At 39.3% G+C, this 19,499-nt stretch overlaps 2 protein-coding genes across 3 annotated transcripts; one reads left to right on the top strand and one right to left on the bottom strand.

Annotated features, from left to right (window-relative positions):
• The first annotated feature begins 2,970 nt into the window (after nt 1-2,970).
• Nucleotides 2,971-6,164, top strand: LOC149393560 (heterogeneous nuclear ribonucleoprotein 1-like). Of its 2 annotated transcripts, XR_016299749.1 has the most exons (3): nt 2,971-3,329; nt 3,886-5,124; nt 5,643-6,164. XR_016299749.1 is itself a non-coding variant. In XM_089617028.1 (2 exons), the coding sequence occupies exons 1-2, from the start codon at nt 3,108-3,110 to the stop codon at nt 4,990-4,992; spliced, it is 1,329 nt and encodes a 442-aa protein (XP_089473154.1). In that variant the 5' UTR covers nt 2,971-3,107; the 3' UTR covers nt 4,993-5,408. The 2 variants fall into 2 exon arrangements, 1 of the variants encoding a protein (XP_089473154.1); XM_089617028.1 differs by lacking the exon at nt 5,643-6,164 and having other exon boundaries at nt 3,886-5,408.
• A 2,909-nt stretch (nt 6,165-9,073) lies between these two features.
• On the bottom strand, nt 9,074-15,580 carry LOC149393559 (uncharacterized). The gene is made up of 25 exons (XM_089616956.1): nt 15,319-15,580; nt 14,931-15,135; nt 13,644-13,861; nt 13,453-13,558; nt 13,271-13,372; nt 13,124-13,183; nt 12,961-13,039; nt 12,718-12,865; nt 12,511-12,634; nt 12,212-12,392; nt 12,075-12,103; nt 11,726-11,874; nt 11,539-11,641; nt 11,381-11,476; nt 11,203-11,258; nt 10,965-11,094; nt 10,809-10,871; nt 10,670-10,729; nt 10,407-10,568; nt 10,239-10,312; nt 10,063-10,156; nt 9,844-9,980; nt 9,680-9,760; nt 9,497-9,602; nt 9,074-9,385 (listed from the first exon to the last, which is right to left on the bottom strand). The coding sequence occupies exons 2-25, from the start codon at nt 15,102-15,104 to the stop codon at nt 9,338-9,340; spliced, it is 2,580 nt and encodes an 859-aa protein (XP_089473082.1). The 5' UTR covers nt 15,105-15,135; nt 15,319-15,580; the 3' UTR covers nt 9,074-9,337.
• Between the last annotated feature and the right edge of the window lie 3,919 nt (nt 15,581-19,499).

Genomic DNA, 19,499 nt, shown 5'->3' with positions numbered 1-19,499 from the left:
AAGCTTTTAAGTAAATCAAACAAAGTAATTAAATATTTTCAATTCTATTCCATTCCATTCCATTTTCACCTTATTCCCTTTGATCAAACATACCTTAAAACTTTTACTACCATTATTTGTTATTGTATAACACCAAAATACTATACACATGAAGCTCTTCCGCCTTTTAATAATATGATGTGATTTACAATATTTAATTTGATTAGAGTATAACCTCATAATACTATACACAAGAAGACTTTGCCACCTTATAGTTAAGTGATGTGAACTACATCTAATCCTATTTGTAATTAATGTCAATTATCTATACACATGAGATTTTGCCACCATATAGAAAAATGCTAATAATTGTAAATTTATTTAACTGTTTTATTAATATTTTAATTTGATTAACTCTGTCATTTTATATCCGTACATTTGCATCTTGTTTATTACACATTTTTATACTTAATTTTGATTAATTTTACCAAAAACTTAAAAAAAAAAAAAAACCAAATGGTAATATAACAACCATAAAATGGCTACATTTTACCTTTTAAATACATATCTATTTAACTCATTTTAACCAAACAAAAATCCCAAATTTTCTTCTACCTCATATATTTTTCTCCTCTCTAATTACTATTTTTCAGTTTTCACATATAAAATGTCTCGTTTAGTACTAGTATTTACTGTCATACTTAATGTTATGCTTAACGTTTATGTTTTTAACGTAGAAATTTCACCGGATGAACTAATATTTCGTTATAATAATGTTTGGATTCATGTATTACTTTCTATTCCTTACAATTTTTGTAGACTTGTATGTCCTTAATCATTAATCTAAGAATTTTTTATTTCATAATAGTCATCATCATGGCAAACCTTGTCAAGCTTGAATTCAGTTCTCTAGACATCACAGGCCAAAACTACATGCCTTGGAGGTGGATGTAGATCGCGACGAGCTCAGAACGTGACCACCAAATATCGTAAAGAAGTCGAAATCAAGATATGAGATGTGATCTCGCCTTAAAACTCGGAGAGTTGACGATTTCTACTGAGCTCTTTCAAACGTAGGAGCGATGTGGCAGAAGAAGAGGCGATGAAGGACGAAGTCATCAACATGTGCTTCGTTACCTTCAAAGAACGAGTGATTTAGGATTATTTTATCCTAATAATATGAAACCTGTTTTGATTGGTTATGCTAATGCAAATTACTTATCAGATCCACACAAAGGGAGGTCCCAGACTAGATATGTGTTTACGTGTAGATGGACTATGATTTATTGGCGTTCTTAAAAGCAAACACTTGTCGCCACATCATCAAATCATGCAGAGATTTTCGCACTACATGAATCAAATCATGAATGTGTATGGCTGAGATCAATGACACAACATATTAGAGCCACCAGTGATCTTCCAACATCTGAGGATCCAATCACACTTTAATAATGCTGCATGTGTTGTTCAAATGAAGGAAAAATTCATCAAAAGCTACAGAACAAAGCACATCCCTCTGAAGTTCTTTTCATTCACTCAGGAGCTAGAGAAGAACCATGTTATCAACATCCAGTATATTTGTTCTTGTGAGAACTCATCTGATCTCTTCACAAATGCGCTTCCCACTTCAACTTTCAGAAGACATGTTCATGACATTAGAATACATAAATTGCAAGATTTATTAAGGCACACACCAGGGTCGACATGCGGGAGAGCTTTGCGTGGCCGTACTCTTTTTAACGATAATGAACATTCATGTCGAATTGCTAGGTTTTTATCCCACTAGATTTTTCCTTGAAAGGTTTTTACCGAGATAACAAGAACACGCAAATATAATAATGAACATCCCAACAGGGAAGTATTGTAAAGAATTGTATGCATAACTGGTATGCTCATCAAAGTAAAAAAAATGGGGTAAATAATTAATTATCCTTATCTATTAAGGGAAAAAAAAAACACATATATACAATATGTTTAGTGAAATATATTGTTTAATCTTTGATTTTCAATAATATCGAGTTCATACCATCTGTTTAACTAAAATGACGAAATTATACTCTGAAATTGATAATAGTGTCACAAATTTCCCTTTCATTGTTGTTAACTCTTATATGAGAAAAATCAAATCTAATCCAAACTAGTACCCTAATTTTCGAATTCCCAATTTTAAAATAAAAAATAGTCTTAAATCAAATTAAATAATAAAATTCATATCTCCCAAGAGATGACTTTATTCCGTGTTCGAATTGCAATTCCGAATCCTGGATTCTCTGTTCGAATTTGTGATTTTGATGACTATCAATTGTCGATTTGTATCCATTTGCCTCTTTCTGTGTCATTCACGATTAAGAGACTTGTTTATTTTTTTAGTTTTTAAATAAATTACATATATAGTGCGAATGAATAAAAATAATTAATGTTTACATATTATAGTCAATATTAATGAAAATTCAATAAAAAAGATTCGTGATACTGTTGTCTATTTTATAGTATAGTTTCATCATTTTAATTAAACAAATGATATGAACTCGACATTTTTAAAAATTAAAATTAAATTTGATATTTAGTATATGTGTGTCATTTTCCCAATTCATTTTCATAACGAGTATCCGATTTTTAATTTTCACTCTCTTACATCTTCATATATATATATATATATATATATATATATATATCACTCTCTAACTCCTCTTGCCTTAAACTATTATTATTTAAAGTATCCTTAATTTCAATTATTTCTTTGGTTTCATAACAGATCCCATTATTTTTCAAATTATCGACTAAGTCACCACGTGTATACAATCGGACCGATCACACCCAAAGAATATTTTGTATGAAGAGGAGTAAACTCACAGACACAACAAGCAAAATCTCAAATCCGCATCACAAGCCTACACAATCTGAGCCGTTAAAACAGAGTACTTTTCCCATCTGTCAAAACAACACACGTAGTCTTTTTTTTTATCCTCTATAATTTATTAAAATGAATTACTTATTATTATTCACTATCTCACTTGACCTCACATTTTTCATTTCTCTCTCACCCCGAAAGAAAAAAGAAACCCAAGTCGAGTTCCCTGAAATTTTAAGAACAAGTTTAGGGTTTTCAATTCTTTCGATCGATTTCCATGGATTCGGATCAGGGAAAGCTCTTCATCGGAGGGGTTTCATGGGAGACAACGGAGGAGAAGCTGAAGGAGTACTTCGAGAACTACGGCGAGGTGGTTCTGACTGTGGTTATGAGGGAAAAGTTCACCGGAAGACCTAGAGGCTTCGGTTTCGTCGTCTTTGCCGATCCTTCGGTGCTCGATAGGGTTCTTCAGGACACTCATACCATCGACGGTCGAACGGTGAGGAAAAAGTCGGAATCTTTGTTGTTTGGTGTTGGAATTTGGGTCGAGTGGTGTTTTCATGTTGATCGTTGTCGATATATTTGCTTGGATTTCTTTTTCTATTTTTGGTTGAAATTGTTAAAAGTGTGTGCGTTTCGTTGTTTTTCTTGTGTGGGTTTGTGCAGAACTAGGGTTTCTCTGTCTTTCTTTCATTATGATTAATTTTTGTTGTAGCGTAAATAAGTTATTTCAACCGTAAATTGAGTTTGAAAGGATTCATTGGGTATATCTTTGAGAGAAATGAGATGACAAAAATGAAATTTACAGAAATAATAACAAATTACATTTCATTTGTATTTTTGAGCTTAAGGATATCACTGCTGGTTTGGGTTAATGGTTGTAGGTTGCTTCCCTGTGTCTAAAATATATCTATTTACCATTTTTGCTTTGTTACTTTTTTAAGAGTTTGGAACTTTATTTTGTGTTATCTAATTTCAATCACCAGAAAGAGATTTTTTTGCAATTTAATTTTTTTTAATACTTTTTGAGTGACTATTTGTGCTTTATGATTCAGGTCGAGGCTAAGAGGGCGTTATCAAGAGAAGAACAGCAAACGACCGGCCGGACTGGAAACCCCAACACAGCCAGAAATTCCGGCGGTGGTGGTGGTGGCGGCGGCGGAGGGAATGTGAGGACGAAAAAGATATTCGTCGGAGGGTTGCCTTCCACTCTGTCTGAAGAAGGATTCAGAGAGCACTTCGAAACTTACGGGCAAGTCACGGACGTCGTAGTCATGTACGACCAGAACACGGGACGGCCGCGTGGGTTCGGATTCATCTCCTTTGACACCGAGGACGCCGTCGACCGGGTTTTGCAAAAGACGTTCCACGATCTGAACGGCAAGCAAGTGGAGGTGAAAAGGGCTCTACCCAAAGACGCCAATCCCGGCGGAGGAGGAAGCCGGCCGATGGGCGGCGGCTCCGGCGGGTACGGAGTTTCCGGCGGAAACCAAACTGCGTACGACTCTCGGATGGACTCGAGCCGGTTCATTCAGCCTCAGACCGCAGGTGGTGCTTTTCCGCAGTACGGCACCCCGGGGTACGGATACGGACCCTCGAACAACGGGATCGGTTACGGGGGCTACGGAAGCTATCCCGGTGCGAATGCTGGGTATAGCGCGCCAGCTGGCGCGGCTTACCCGAATCCGAGCGCTCAGAACACTGGCTACCCAGGCGGGCCCGGAGGTAGCCGGAGCTCGTGGAACGCTCAGCCCCAGGCGGGATACGGAGCCATGGGGTACGGGAGCGCGGCTCCGTGGGGCGGGGCCGGGGCGGCCGCGGGGTCCGCCGGAACTGGGCAGTCTCCGAGCGGTGGGTACGGTGCTCAGGGGTACGGGTACGGCGGGTACGGAGGTGCCGGTGGTGCCGCGGCTGGTTACGGGGCGGTCGGAGGGCGGCCCGGGAATGCCCCGAACAGCGGCGGCGCCGCCGAGAGTGGTGGAGGGTACTTGGGAGCCGGGGGCTACGGCGACGCGAACGGGAACGGTGGTGGGTACGGCGGCGGCGCCTGGAGGTCCGATCAGCCGCAGCAAGGGTCGGGGGGTTACGGCGTTGCTCAGACTAATGGAGGTTATGGTGTGCCGTACGGAAGTGCTCCGGCCCGGCAAGCCCAACAACAGTGATGATTGATTTCGATGGGTCGGAGTTCGGAAGTTTGATTGTTTATGGATCCACGGTGGCTGTCTCATTGCCACCAAAAGCGGCGGTGGTTATCCTCGATTGGATGCCAAGACTCTTGAGGGGACTTGTGACTGGTTGGATTGCTTGATTCCCAGTAGTTTGCAATTATCTATTTTGCTTAGTCTTATAATAAATAATATTATCTTATTAGGGCATCGTTGATGCTCGATCCTCTTATTTAGTATTTTGCTTTGATGAGTGTAGTTTTTGATTGGCTTGCTTATTATAATTATCACTATTACTGTTTCCTAGCCTGGTGTTTCCCTTTTTTTGGTCGTAGTGTTTGAGCTGAATTAGCTTATATAACCTTATCTATGTTTTTTCTTAATTTACTTTCATATGAAGATTTTTCCGTTGACATGTTGCTGCATTTATTCACTCTTCAATATTTGGATAGCTATATGTGGTTGAACTGAGTGAATTCTGGATAGGAAAGAAAGAAGTAAAGAGATAGTAGTGATTGATAGCAACGGAGCTGTGATGAGTCTCGGTAGCGGTAGAAGCGTAGTGGTAAATGGTAGTTAAGTTGAGAGAGAGAGTTTGTGGCTGGCATAATCATTTTTCCACCTGTATTTGCCCTTGTGTTGTACAGGAGGAGATTTGCTCGAGTTCTGAACTGAGAGCCTGAAACACGAGCAGTGGGTGCGATCTTCACTTGACAAGTTTGTTCGGTTGAAATTATCGAGGACAGTTCATTCTCAACCGGGCCGAGATAGTAACTGGCAAGTTTGGGAATCCTTTCGGTATGTCTAGTAGAGCTTAAAATCTGATTAATATCAATCCTATGGTTCCCAAAGAAACATCTACTCCCTAATTTCATTGTATAAAGGCTCAAGTATGTCCAATTGCTGAAATATTTTGACTGCTATATTACATAGCGTAGGTTCTGATGTGGGTACTTGGTTATATCAGTTCATGGGTAGGTTAAGTTATTATGTTGCAGGGGACCAAGTAGGGATATAGATATGGACAAAACTTCTCGTAGCAAATGGGTACATTTTAGAAGCCAGGAATGATGTTTTAAAGCCCCAAGTAAAAAGCATTTGATCCATATCATGGTTCCGTGAATTCAGCCTTGAATGCTTTTCTAATAAATCTGTTTCTTATTTTTCGACCTTTGGTTCCATATTTTATGGCAAGAATATCGTAACGAACTAATTTGTTGCAATTGTCATGTCTAAATATAGTCGTATAAAAGTGTGACAGAACATGTGAATGATGGATTTCGTTTATGTACTGTTTCACAGAAATGTACGCTTATGCAGTAGTGTTTATCTCCTATTTTAATGGCTAATCTTAATAAAACTATAATGGTTGTAGTTGGTCTTGATAAAAATTAAAATATACCTTATTTCGTAAAAAAAAACAAAATTGTAATCATCAATCTCACTTTTATATTCATTTAAAGGAAGATCATCTCATTAAATATTTTGAAAGCTACCAAAAACAAAAACAAGTGAATTCAAGCACTTTCTAGTAACCAACGAACATCATATTTTAGGGTCTGAGATTCCCGAGCTAATATGTAGGCGACCACTAGGGTTGTACAAAACCGAATCGAAAATCGGATAAAACCGATATCCAAACCGAACCGAAACCGAAATTTGGAGCCACGTCATTTAACCGAAATTCGGATTCGGATAACCGATCCGGTTTACAAAACTGGACCGGATATCGGATTTGATTTTGGGAAAATCTGGATATCGGATATTTAACTGATTTTTTTTTATTAAAAATAAATATATATTAAAACAAATTTATGTCACTATTATTAACACATGATGGTCAAGTTGTCATAGAAGAACAAACTTCTCATATATCAACTCATACTGTTACTATAACTTGATTATGTGATCTATAAATGTAACATACAAATTCAATTGTTGTATGGTTTATTATGATCATTAGGGTAGTAATTTTAATTTTATATTATGATATTTACATGTGCAGATAGTTGGAGACGAGTGTCCTTTTGAATTTTTTTTTTTTTTTTACTCAGTTTTAGATTATGTATTGTCATTTTGGAGCTTTATAAGAGTCGTTTGTACTCGTTGTTTTGAATTTTTACAAACCGGATTTGGATTTTAGAAACTGGATATCCATTTTATAAAACTGGATATTAAACTGGATCTGAAATTTTACAAAATGGATAACCGAATTTTAAAAATTGGATACTGGACTGGATACTGGATTTAAGAAACCGGATAACCGAATATTCGGATAACCGAATTTCGGTTTTAGACTAAATTGGACCGGATACTGGACTGAGTTTTTAAAAACCGAAAATTCGGATTCGGATACTAAAACTGTCAAAAACCGAACCGAACCGATCCAGTTTCACCCCTAGCGATCACATTACTTTTCGAGAAATGACGTCAAGTGAACACACCAACCTCTTATATGATTGGAGACTCGCCACCATTCACAACCTGCAAGCAACCAAAATTGCTTTGTTGTTTATATGTAATTACCACATCATTTTTTATGCTTATGTGTATAGTAATGATTATAATATTATAATCACTTTTGACGCAGTTGTTTTTCATTTTTCTCATAAAAAATTAATAAATATTAAATCAACCACCACTTTTGTTTAAATGGGATTCAGTTCAATTATAAAATATTATTTTTTAGAATGTAAAGCAACTTAAAATGCTTGCATTAGAAATGCTCTAATGCACTACTGGAACTCTTGAACCATATTATTTCTATCTTTCTAAATTAGGAAGAAAAAAGTCCAGAAAACAAAATGAATACGATCGTGGAAAGCTGTAGACTTCTGATAAGGACAGAAATAAGACATGTAATGTTGTTAAAGGCTCCGCATCTCCAATAGTTATCCGAACACTTCTCTCCTCGTCTCATCAATGAAGCATATGAGGTCGGCGCATCATGTAGCATTCGCCACATATAAAGATCTTAGGCTACATTTGAACTTTGTTCTTCCAAATGGAGTTTTAGGTACCTTTGAGACTGCAAGCCGAATCCATTACAATGCTTGCGTCAAAGGCCAGTTTGCAATCGATCTTGATAATGTAGTAGTTGGAGGGGGTGTAGATGCCACATGGGCTTATCTGGGATAGGTGTGAGGCCGAGAACACACTCAACTTCTCTCTCTATCTCACTTCTCGATTGCCAAGGTGATAAGCGTCGAAACCTTGAGAAGCTTATTTCTCTCCTCCAACTCTAATCAGTTTCATCGATGGTAATCTTTTTGTCCATCCATCATTGAAAACCTCATTCTTTACCATTGACCCTCCATTTGCATCATTTTCCATGGAGTTTCCGGTTCTAAATAAAGGAAAGGAGACTCAATCCTTTATTGTTGCATCCAAAAAGGAGATCGGAGATAAATAATTTACTTTGAGAACCCAAGCTGCTAAGGAAGTTGGGTTAGAGACTAGCCACTAACTTTGCTAAAAAAAATCATTGCTTGGTTGAAAACCCTCAACTTTCTAAACCCCTGAACCCTTCAGTTTACTTCCAAGTTCTCCCATGAATCTTACTTTCACCGAGTCGCATCCCCACCAAAAGTGTGCCGCCTTCACATAAAGAAGTCTAGAGATGAAACACGTTCATTGAGTAATTATGCAGAGAGAGTCGATGCGATTGCCTTACTAATCAACGTCTCTTTATTGGCTTGAGAGAACAACCGATTCCGCCATTATTGAGACAACTTGGGCAACACCCGATCCCAAACCGTTTGGAAGACTTCTTTTTTCTTTCGACCAAGAAGATTCATAGTCGAGATAGACTGCGTGAAGGTCATCTTGTGCCACTAGCTCCACCCTAGGACTAAAGCTCATTGATGACTTTTGAAAATTAATACTCTGCCCGATGCCGCCGTCGCATACTGATTGAGAACCCTTGATTAAAAACAAAGGTCTTTGTTCCTTGTATGAAAAAGGCCTAGACCTGTATTTGCTGGTGTTATAGTTATACCCATTTTCTTTAATATATATATATATATATATATATATATATATATATATATATATATAACGAAATTGTACTATATGGGGGTACTTAATAACTCACTATGGCGGGATTACAACCACAAATTTCTCAAAAAAAAAGAAGGGGGTACATAAAGAGGTCAGTACTAAGAAAACAAAACAAAACATCAAAGCAGTTAACTTTGCTAATGACCAAAGCAAACCGGTTTTGCAAATTAAGTTGCAATTCGTACCACTCGGAGGGAGAAAGAGATCATTAAATGGAAAAGTACAAATGAACAAAAAATGAAAACAAAATTGAAGTGTCTCAACACGCAGAGGGAAAGTTCTTTTATGCATTGGCAAATGATGGAACATTTCCGGGCCGCGAAAACACAATCTGCGTTGGACGTTGATCACAAAGAAGATATTAATCAATCTATGCTTTGAAAAATGGAAAATAATTGTAAACTTGACTACTATTCTAGGACAAAACGGGACAATTTAGTACCTGATAATTACCGAGCGTGTGTGACTTAAAACCCGCAGCACAATAATCAAAATAATACTCCCACGTCCTTATGAACTCGTCGTTGAATCCGAGACCAAGGATTTCACTGAAATACACGAGAAATTTCGCTTACCATCATCGAAATTCTATCTCACACAGATATCTCATGCTAGTCTTTCTCACCTTTGCTTATCCAAGAAGTTTTTCCTCCAATGCCTCAGCGTTTGGTAGTAATGGATTCCGATATTCTCAACGTGTTCGACGCTAATTTTGTTGGATGAAAGGTAGTTAGCGAGATAAGTACACAAAAAACAAAATGACAGCGAGAAAAACAGAAGAAACTCTACCAGAGTCTGGATGAGCTAGTCATCGCAGATGTGACTCTATTCAAACACGGAAGACATCCGCCCGGAAATATGTACTCCTTTATGAAGTCTGAGCTTCTTCTGTACTCATCATATCGCTGGTCTGGTATTGAAATGAACTGAGCCAAAAAAAAAAAAAAATGAAGATAAAAAGAAATAAAATAGCCCATCTTTGATTTAGTATGTTGTTAGTATCTATACCTGCAGAACAAAAATTCCATTTTCTGCTAAAACAGACTCACAAGAAGCAAAGAAATCTTCCATATATTCATGCCCCACAGCTTCTAACATCTCACTGTAAGATATAAAATGCAACATATGAGTTGTGGAGTGGGATTAATGAATGGGAAATGTAACTAAAATTTTGATTTAATTACCATGAAATGATTCTGTCGCATTTATAGCCAGTGGGCAATTGCCGATAGTCGCACAAAAGAAATCTGATCTTGTCCTGAGATAAGACATGAAAACAAAAATCAAAATAAAATAGAATAAACATAGAGAAAAATGATTTTAGTTTATTTATTTATTTTTAATTTTTGTACCTGAAGACCTGCTTCTTGAACTCTCTTCTGTGCTAATTTAAGTTGCTCCTTGGAAAGAGTAATGCCGGTGTATTTACATCCCGTTCGTCGCACGAGTTCGATGGCCAAGCTTCCCCAACCACACCCGATTTCAAGTACTTCATGATTCTTCTCAACTTTCGCCTAAGATCACACCAAAAATCATTACCTTATTATCATAAAAAAGGCGCAATTAAAAAAGGAAAAAGTATTGAAAGAGTTTGATCTCGAGCAAAAGGACTCACTTTATCGATCAAAAGAGAGATTTTTCTCATCTGCGCAACTTTCAACTCCTCATCTTCTGTCTGCGAAAACAAAAAATTATTGGAGAAAAAAAAAACATACGTTAGTCTTAAAGTTTAGCAATCTTCAAGCCTTTCTGACCTTGAATACCGCAGATGAGTATGTCATCGTATCGTCCAAGAACAAAGCGAAGAAATCGTTGCTCTGCGCAAACAAAGGCCAAAGGAATGCAACAGTGAATCCTTAGATAAGATTTCATGTTGATGGATATATATATATATGTGTCTCTGTATTTACCAAGTCATAGTGACGCGAGATGTTACGGCGCGCCTGTGTGAGAGTATTTTTTCTCGAGGCGTGTTGAAAGAAGTATTTAGCCGAGGCTATACCTGCTGTCACCAACATCGGGGTCCACCATCCTCTTAGACTAACAATACCGAGCCTTCGATCAATATTTTATTTTAAAAAAAAAGAAATAAAAACAATTTTCGAGGGACTAGTATTTTTTTTTTATCTTAAAGAGGTTTCTTTTTACCTTCTCACATTTGTTTTCTGGACCGAAGAGCTTGAATCTCTGTTGGCAATGAGAATCTGCACCGATAAATAAATAAGTTCAAAGAATCACGTAAAGAGATTTAACAAAGTTGGTACAAATTTAGTACTTTAGGGAAGAAAAATAACTGAAATTTAAGAGGGCTTGTTCATGTTCATACCAATATGAGATTGAGAAGACCTTTTACTTTATCGACAAATGTGAAATCCCCGTTGATGTACGCGTCAGCAAGGCCTAGATCGGCCTGCGTCGCGACCTGGGATAAATACTTAATTTAGAATGCTTCACAAGAAAAAAGAAAAGAAAAAGAAAACATACCTTCCAATAAAAGTGTGGACTGAGAACTTTGATAACACTTCTATAAGGACATCTTTTTGTGCTTCCCTCAAAAGTGAACATTGTACCTCCTTCCTCTAACAAACTATATATATGTAAAAAAAAAAAAACCAAGATCAATAATATGTTAATGAGAAATAAGAAGTATCAAGGAAATCGAGTTACATACATTAAACATCCTTTGGAGATAAAATGTCCGAGAAATCGAGTGACAAAAAGGCGCGCTCCGGTTTCCATGAGTGAAGGAACCATATGCTTGGGATCCCTAAGAATGTTGCTTCTTTTCCCGAGAATTCCACTCGCAGCTTCCATTCCAGCCTGGGACATTGACCTTAGTTCTATATGTAGTATTTTCATTCTCGTCGAAATTATAAAAACTTAAGGACGCTCTAGCAATCTAGCCAATTAAAGCTTAAAGGTTCGCAAAAGACCCAAAATTTCATAATTGTTAGAGAACTGGCCAAACTTCAACAAAAAAAAAAGTTAAACATTCAACTTTAAATATGTTCATCAAGTACCTTAAGTCCATCCTCGTGGAATCCATAACCTAAAGAGAAGAAAAAAAAATATATACATGGTATTAGATGATCAAGAGGTTCTAAACCAAACCACAATTTATTATAACTTTTTCAACAGAGAAATTATTATGGCTTACCTTGATAGGCTCCGCAGAACCATATTTGTCTCTTCCCTTGAATATTTGGAAGCTCGAGAGAAGCTTTCGTCGCAGCCACAGATGGGATCGGATGACCGGTTGACCACTTCAGCAATGTGTTCTTTGGTGGGATTTCCGGGTTCAGTGTCACAAAAAATGGAGCTTCAGTTTCACCCAGATTCTGCACATTTCGGTAGTAAATATTTTTATTGATACAAAAATTCAACAGCTAAAAAAATATTAAAGAAAATTTACTTAAAAAAAAAAAAAAAAACTCGGAGAAAGTCAATTGAAATCACCTGAAGAACATTGAGCCAATATGTGAGACACACTTTGTCTCCCGTGCTTCCGAGGAAATTCCAAGCACTCCACGCTGCGGGGTTTTGGGGCATTAACGATTTGTCACGATGAAGGAAAATTTCACTGCCATTACAGAAAGAATGACTCTTTTGGGCTTGACTGATTAGTCGGAAAAAGATTAATTTTGTATAAATTTACTTTTTTACCTGTAGAAGTATTGGAAGGCACCGAGTACTCTTCGTTCGTCTGAAGTTGCTTGTTCTCCAAGTAATCTAATAGCATCAGGAGCATGGACGGCCATGATGCATCCATCGAACACTTCCTCAGAACCATCTTCCAACTCTACTACGCAGCCTGATAGTTCTCATAATACAAATTTTATATTACAATCTGAAATCAAATTACTAATGATTAATTTTCAATTTGTTTTTGTTTTGTAACTCACTCACCCTCATCAGTGTTTGAAATCTTGTGTACCAAGCAACCGGTTCTTATTTCACAGTCTCTGCTCTCAAGCTCTTCTCTTACCTAATTAAGTTTCATGTATTGAAACTAATAAATAATGCTTAAACCAATCGTGATTATGAGACGCAAAAAGAAAGCTTATTTTACCTTCTTGACATACTGATGAGAACGCCCTTTCACGGTTAGCCATTGGGGTCGGCCAAAAAGCTGCATTATAATTATAGACCATGAATTAACAAACCTATTTTCCTACATGAAAAAACAAAGCTTGTAATTAATTTTATATATATATACCTGAAGAAGATGGTGGTTCCGGCAAAATGAGAGAACAGAGAAAGCAGAGAAGCTCATAACTCCATCCGAAGGACAAGACCAGATCGAACCACACACCGGAATCTACAAACCAATCAATTGATTCAACGTCAATACAAACTTTTTATTTATTTATAAATGGAATTGAGAACAGTTAGTCTCACAAGATAAGCGTTCTTAAACAATTCAGAGTAACCGTGAGACTTCACAAACTCTCCCAATGTCTCGCTTCGGTCTATGTCCGGGTTGTTCTCAAGACCCTCCACATAGCTGCCCAAAAAAAGAAAAAGAAAAAGACCTGGTTTATTTATTTATATTGTATTTTATTCATTACCGAATTTGAAATTCATATTACCTAAGAGCATCATCTTTGAACTTGACAATTTCTCTGATCATTTGAAAGAAGTAAGGATTTAAGAGGTTCTTCTTTTGAGCAAACAAGCCTGAGAACCCATTTCTGCTTCCCCACTCAATTCCTTTGCCTTTGTTTAAGCTCACTGAGAATGACATGTCTGATCTTTCCATTTCAACTCCAAGGCTCTCAAAAAATTCCATCATATTTGGATACGTTACCTGAGACCATATTAAGCTTTTTTGTAGCCATCAGTGTTTATATTTTTTACCTTGTCAAAACAAAATTAAAAGATATGCTAACTTTACCGTTAAGTTTATTTCAGTGATCAAACAACTACCATGTTCATAAAATATGCTCATAAATCTTTGCTATGTCCATAAATAACGATTTACACATTGTTAATCGAACATGTTCATAAAATATATGACAAGTTGCAATGACATTTACAATTTATTTGGAGATCAGAGAAAAATTAAACGAAAATATCTTTGGTTATACACATTGTTTAGGCGTCCAATATTAATAAATTTTAATTGATGATGCTATGCCTTGTTATGATAAATTTTAATATTATACACATATAATATTATGCCCAGCTACTTGCAGTGAGTGCCGACACAATTATAGATTCAAGCACTTTACAGTTCAAGTAGAGTGTGCGACAAACTTTAAGTCATACTCTTTAATTTTTTTATTCCAGATTTCAGTAACTGCCAATTCTTATTTTAAAATGATATATTTTCCTGTTTCTTTTTTTATTTTTATTTTTATTTTTATTTTTTTATAAAATAATAGGATAAACACGAGTTCTGTTTTTATTTTCCTCCACTTGTTGGGTTGATAATTAGAAAACGGTTTTTTTTTTTTTTTTGTTATTGAAAGAGGATAATTAGAAAACGATATGTAGTTAACTAATTGGATGATGATTGGGATTCGTCGGCCGTTTAAAATAATGAAATAAGAATATAAATGGTGATTAATAGAACGAGAAATCTACAGATAAAATCTTATCCTGAGGAATGGGAAGAAATGTTCTGATCATTTACTAAGTACAAATAAAAAAAAAACCTAAAAGAAGACATAATGTGATAAGAACAACTTATATAAAATAAAATAAAAATTAATAACTGATTTATTTGAGTTGAATTGGACAACAACGGGCAAGTTGTTAGGAAAACAAAACGTAGTAATACAAAAAAAAAAAAAAAAGAATCCCAAATTTACAGCGAGATTTGTTGAACAGTTATCAATGTGAAATAATTTAGCGATATAGAGAGAGACACGTACTCGATTAAAGACCATGAAGCCGAGGTCCAAATCAACGCCGTCAAAGGTAACGGTGTTAGCATGACCACCCAAGTGATTTTCCTTGTCACACAGAATTACTTTAACGCCGTTTCTGGCCAAAACGTAAGCCGAAACCAATCCGCTTATCCCACCTCCGACCACGCACACCCTCATCTTCTTCTTCCTTTTGATATATCTCACTTTTCTGACAACTCAATAATAATATACAAATAATTTCATAAAAAATTGAGATTATATATACTTATAGATAGATAGTTTCCTCTCTGTTTTGTTTATTCTTTATTGAAATTGGAAAAAGGAAGAAGAAAGTATGTTTCAATACGGAGAGAACGTGGGAGATTTAGTGAGTGGTGTTATAAGAATGTACCTCGACTGTTGAATAGTCTATCCAGCTATATTCGAAACAGTACTTTACAAAAATATTGTTGAATATTCTTCCATGGATATGATTCTTTCCCTAGAAAATGTGATTGTATGAGAACAGCCGAAAAGGCAATGTAGGTATGTTTGGTTAAAAGGAAAGAGATTCAAGAAAATGATATGTATTTTTAAACCTCTGTGTGCAGTCACTCTAGATTGGTGTCCGAGAGAGAGAGAGAGAGAGAGAGAGTACGCTAATAAAGACAATGGGGGGTTTTGAAAAGTTCATATGTATACATAGGCCAGATGAGGGAATGTGCCAATGATTTCCACGTATAGCCCTTTTTATTTTGAAGTTTTTTTTTTTTTTTTTTTATTTTATTTTATTTTTTTTTTCCTTATTTATTTATAGAAATGATTTCTATTGAAAGACAGGTTAAGAAATATCGAGATTACAGGCATCGAAGATTTTTGCATATAAAATAGATCTCAGATAGCGTCGTCTTTACAACTACGATCAAATGAAGATTAGTATTGTCAACTTCTTTTAGATGTAAAAAATCTTACGATCAATGTCTATCGACTAGGGGTGGGCACGGTTCGGTCCGATCTAAAACCAGTAAAAATATCAAATCGGACCGGTACAAATGATTTTAGAAAGATTAAACCGAACCGAACCAAATAAGAAAAAAAAATCGGACTGGACCAAATCGGTTAAACGGTCTGGTCCAGTTTAGACCGTTTTGACCATTTTAGAACGGACCGTTTGAAATCGTCAGAGCGTTTAGATCATTTTAAACTGAACCGTTTTACATAAGACCGTTTTAGACATATATTCTTAAATAGTAACCAGCCCCCAGGGGGGGGGGGGGGGACATATATTCTCTTGGCGTTATGCGTTATCTTGCTAATGCCTCCCTCTTCTTCTCCGCTTTGATGAGTTGTCGGTGTTTCCCCAATCACGAAGCTGTGCAGATCGAGTTTGGAGCGTTGCGTGGAAAGGCTGAGCTTTGTCTCAGATCTGAAATATGTAGATCTAGATGGGATGTCGAGACACGGATCCAGGTGGGCTTCAATGTTGGGACTCATTTCCAGGCGGGATTGTTTGGTTCAGTGGCTCGATTCCCCGCCGTGAGTGATGACATGCTTTGGAATGATACTTAAAAACGCAGACTATGTTCGATTAGTGGTAAGGAGGCTGGTTTTGGTTCTTGGCGGGTCTCTGAAGCAGCGGCTGGGTATGGACTCTCTTGGCTTCGGCCTAGTTATCAGTCTAGGCGTCGTCCTTTCTGGTCCACGCGAGTTACAACAAGTCTGCGACAACGTCGTCCTCGGGTCGTCCTTGTAGCCGAAGGCAGGCTTATGGCGTCTTCTTCGGAGTCATGGTGACATACTTGCGTCTTTCCGACCGTGGTGATACAAACCAGGTTGGGGTGAGGCTCATGTTGGGGTTCGAACGAGGTGCGGATTTTGGGAGTTCGGGCATAACTTGAGTTAGGAGTGCTGTTTAGTTCCAATTTAGTTAAGATTTTGTTTTTCCAGTTTCGATTTCATGGTTTGGTCTGTTAAGTCTAGTATTGTGCATGTTAGTTCTGGTAGTTGTTGATGTCGTTTTTTTGCATCACATCTGCGACGCACGCACCGCGCCTGAGTCTGAGTACGTATGTTGTGAAAAAGGGGCGGTTGCCTTTCTTTTGGTCTCAAAGGAGATGTCGCTATGTGGTCGAGATCCGATAAAGGTAACAAATCCAACGATTCTTCCGAAATGGTCAATCGTGGTGGTGGAGGTGGATTCCTCGGTTGCAAGAAAACCACTAATATGGGGACAAGCCCGATAATGGGTCGTGATTTCCAATGAGCTTTGGAAAAGATAGTGCTTGTTGTCGCTGTTTTTCGGACAACTATTTAGGAGCCAAAGACGGTTAGACCCAAGGCCGGACCAAGTGGTCTCGTCTTGACTCGAGCGTGTCGGACCCGGTGTCCCGAGTCGTCCCTTAGCTGTGGATGTCCCTTGAGTTCGTCAGAGTACCTGAAAAGGAGTAGAGAACACGTGAACTACAAAGGGGAAACAGGGGGGGTGCCCCTGTTTACCTCTCCGACGCTCAACATTAGTGTGATTGAGGTGGAGTATAGAGGTTTTAGGGGTGTTTAGAGGCCAAAGCTTGAGAGAAACGAGCGAGGTACGAGTTCGGCAGCGTTTCAGTGCTCAAGAATGGATCACCTGGGTCAAGGGAGAGACCCTCATATTTATAGGCAGCCAATGGGTGGTTTGAAGACCCCTTGACCGAGTGAGCAAGGTTGGGCCGGCCTTGGAGGAGGGCCGGCCATGGAGAGCCGGCCATGGAGAGCCGGCCATGGAGGAGGGCCGGCCTTGGAGGGCCGGCCATGGAGAGCCGGCCATGGAGGAGGGCCGGCCTTGGAGTGCCGGCCTTGGAGAGCCGGCCGGCCATGGAGGAGGGCCGGCCTTGGAGTGCCGGCCATGGAGAGCCGGCCTTGGGCGAGGGCCGGCCTTGGAGTGCCGGCCATGGAGAGCCGGCCGGCCATGGAGAGCCGGCCATGGAGGAGGGCCGGCCTTGGAGGGCCGGCCATGGAGAGCCGGCCATGGAGGAGGGCCGGCCTTGGAGTGCCGGCCTTGGAGAGCCGGCCTTGGGCGAGGGCCGGCCTTGGAGTGCCGGCCATGGAGAGCCGGCCGGCCATGGAGGAGGGCCGGCCTTGGAGGGCCGGCCATGGAGAGCCGGCCATGGAGGAGGGCCGGCCTTGGAGTGCCGGCCTTGGAGAGCCGGCCTTGGAGTGCCGGCCACGGAGAGCCGGCCGGCCATGGAGGAGGGCCGGCCTTGGAGTGCCGGCCATGGAGGGCCGGCCATGGAGGAGGGCCGGCCTTGGACATGGCCGACTGACCTTTGGGCCGGCGACACGCCGGTCAAGCATATGGCCGGTTGAGCATATGGCCGGCCACTGGCCGGCCGACCCTCGGCCCGGCCATTGGTTTGGGCCGGCCAAAGGCCGAGGCAAGGGTTCGCCCCTCGAGGCCTTGCATCGGTCGCGTGGGTCGAAGTGACGCCTTAGTCCCCGTTGGTCCGAGACGGACCGACAACATTAGCCCCCCGAGTTTCTGGTCGAGCGTAGATCGAGTGGAAACTCAAAATCCACGCTTTCATATGGATTGGGTTTGCGTCATGAGGAATGGCCTTCGCGCGTCGCGAGGGACGACTTTTTGTTTCGGGTTGATTGTGCGTGGCTCATTTTCTCGATCTACCAATGAGGGCGTGATCGATTAGCACGGCTTTATTGTGTTGTGCGCGTCTTATTTTCTCGACTTGCCAACGAAGGCATAACCGATTTGCACGTCTTTGTTGTCTTGCGCGCGTCTTGTTTTCTCGATTTGCCCACGAAGGCATAATCGATTTGCGCGTCTTCGTTGTTTTGTGCGCGTCTTGTTTTCTCGATTTGCCACCGAAGGCATAATCGATTTGCACGTCTGTTTTGTATTGTGCGCGTCTTGTTTTCTCGATTTGCCAACGAAGGCATAATCGATTTGCGCGTCTGTTTTGTATTGTGTGCGTCTTGTTTTCTCGATTTGCCAACGAAGGCATAATCGATTTGCGCGTCTTTTTTGTTATGTGCGCGTCTTGTTTTCTCGATTTGCCAACGAAGGCATAATCGATTTGCGCGTCTTTTTTGTTATGTGCGCGTCTTGTTTTCTCGATTTGCCAACGAAGGCATAATCGATTTGCGCGTCTTTTTTGTATTGTGCGCGTCTTGTTTTCTCGATTTGCCAACGAAGGCATAATCGATTTGCGCGCCTTTTTTGTATTGTGCGCGTCTTGTTTTCTCGATTTGCCAACGAAGGCATAATCGATTTGCACGTCTTTTTTGTTATGTGCGCGTCTTGTTTTCTCGATTTGCCAACGAAGGCATAATCGATTTGCGCGCCTTTTTTGTATTGTGCGCGTCTTGTTTTCTCGATTTGCCAACGAAGGCATAATCGATTTGCACGTCTTTTTTGTTATGTGCGCGTCTTGTTTTCTCGATTTGCCAACGAAGGCATAATCGATTTGCACGCCTTTTTTGTATTGTGCGCGTCTTGTTTTCTCGATTTGCCAACGAAGGCATAATCGATTTGCACGTCTTTTTTGTTATGTGCGCGTCTTGTTTTCTCGATTTGCCAACGAAGGCATAATCGATTTG

This window comes from Urtica dioica, chromosome 6 (assembly GCF_054948205.1).
Source record: "Urtica dioica subsp. dioica isolate 48M chromosome 6, U.dioica_male_clone48M_v1_H2, whole genome shotgun sequence".
In the NCBI taxonomy this organism is placed as follows: Eukaryota; Viridiplantae; Streptophyta; class Magnoliopsida; order Rosales; family Urticaceae; genus Urtica; species Urtica dioica.
The sequence above is the reverse complement of the archived record's forward strand: the minus strand, read 5'-3'. Positions and strand labels throughout refer to the sequence as shown.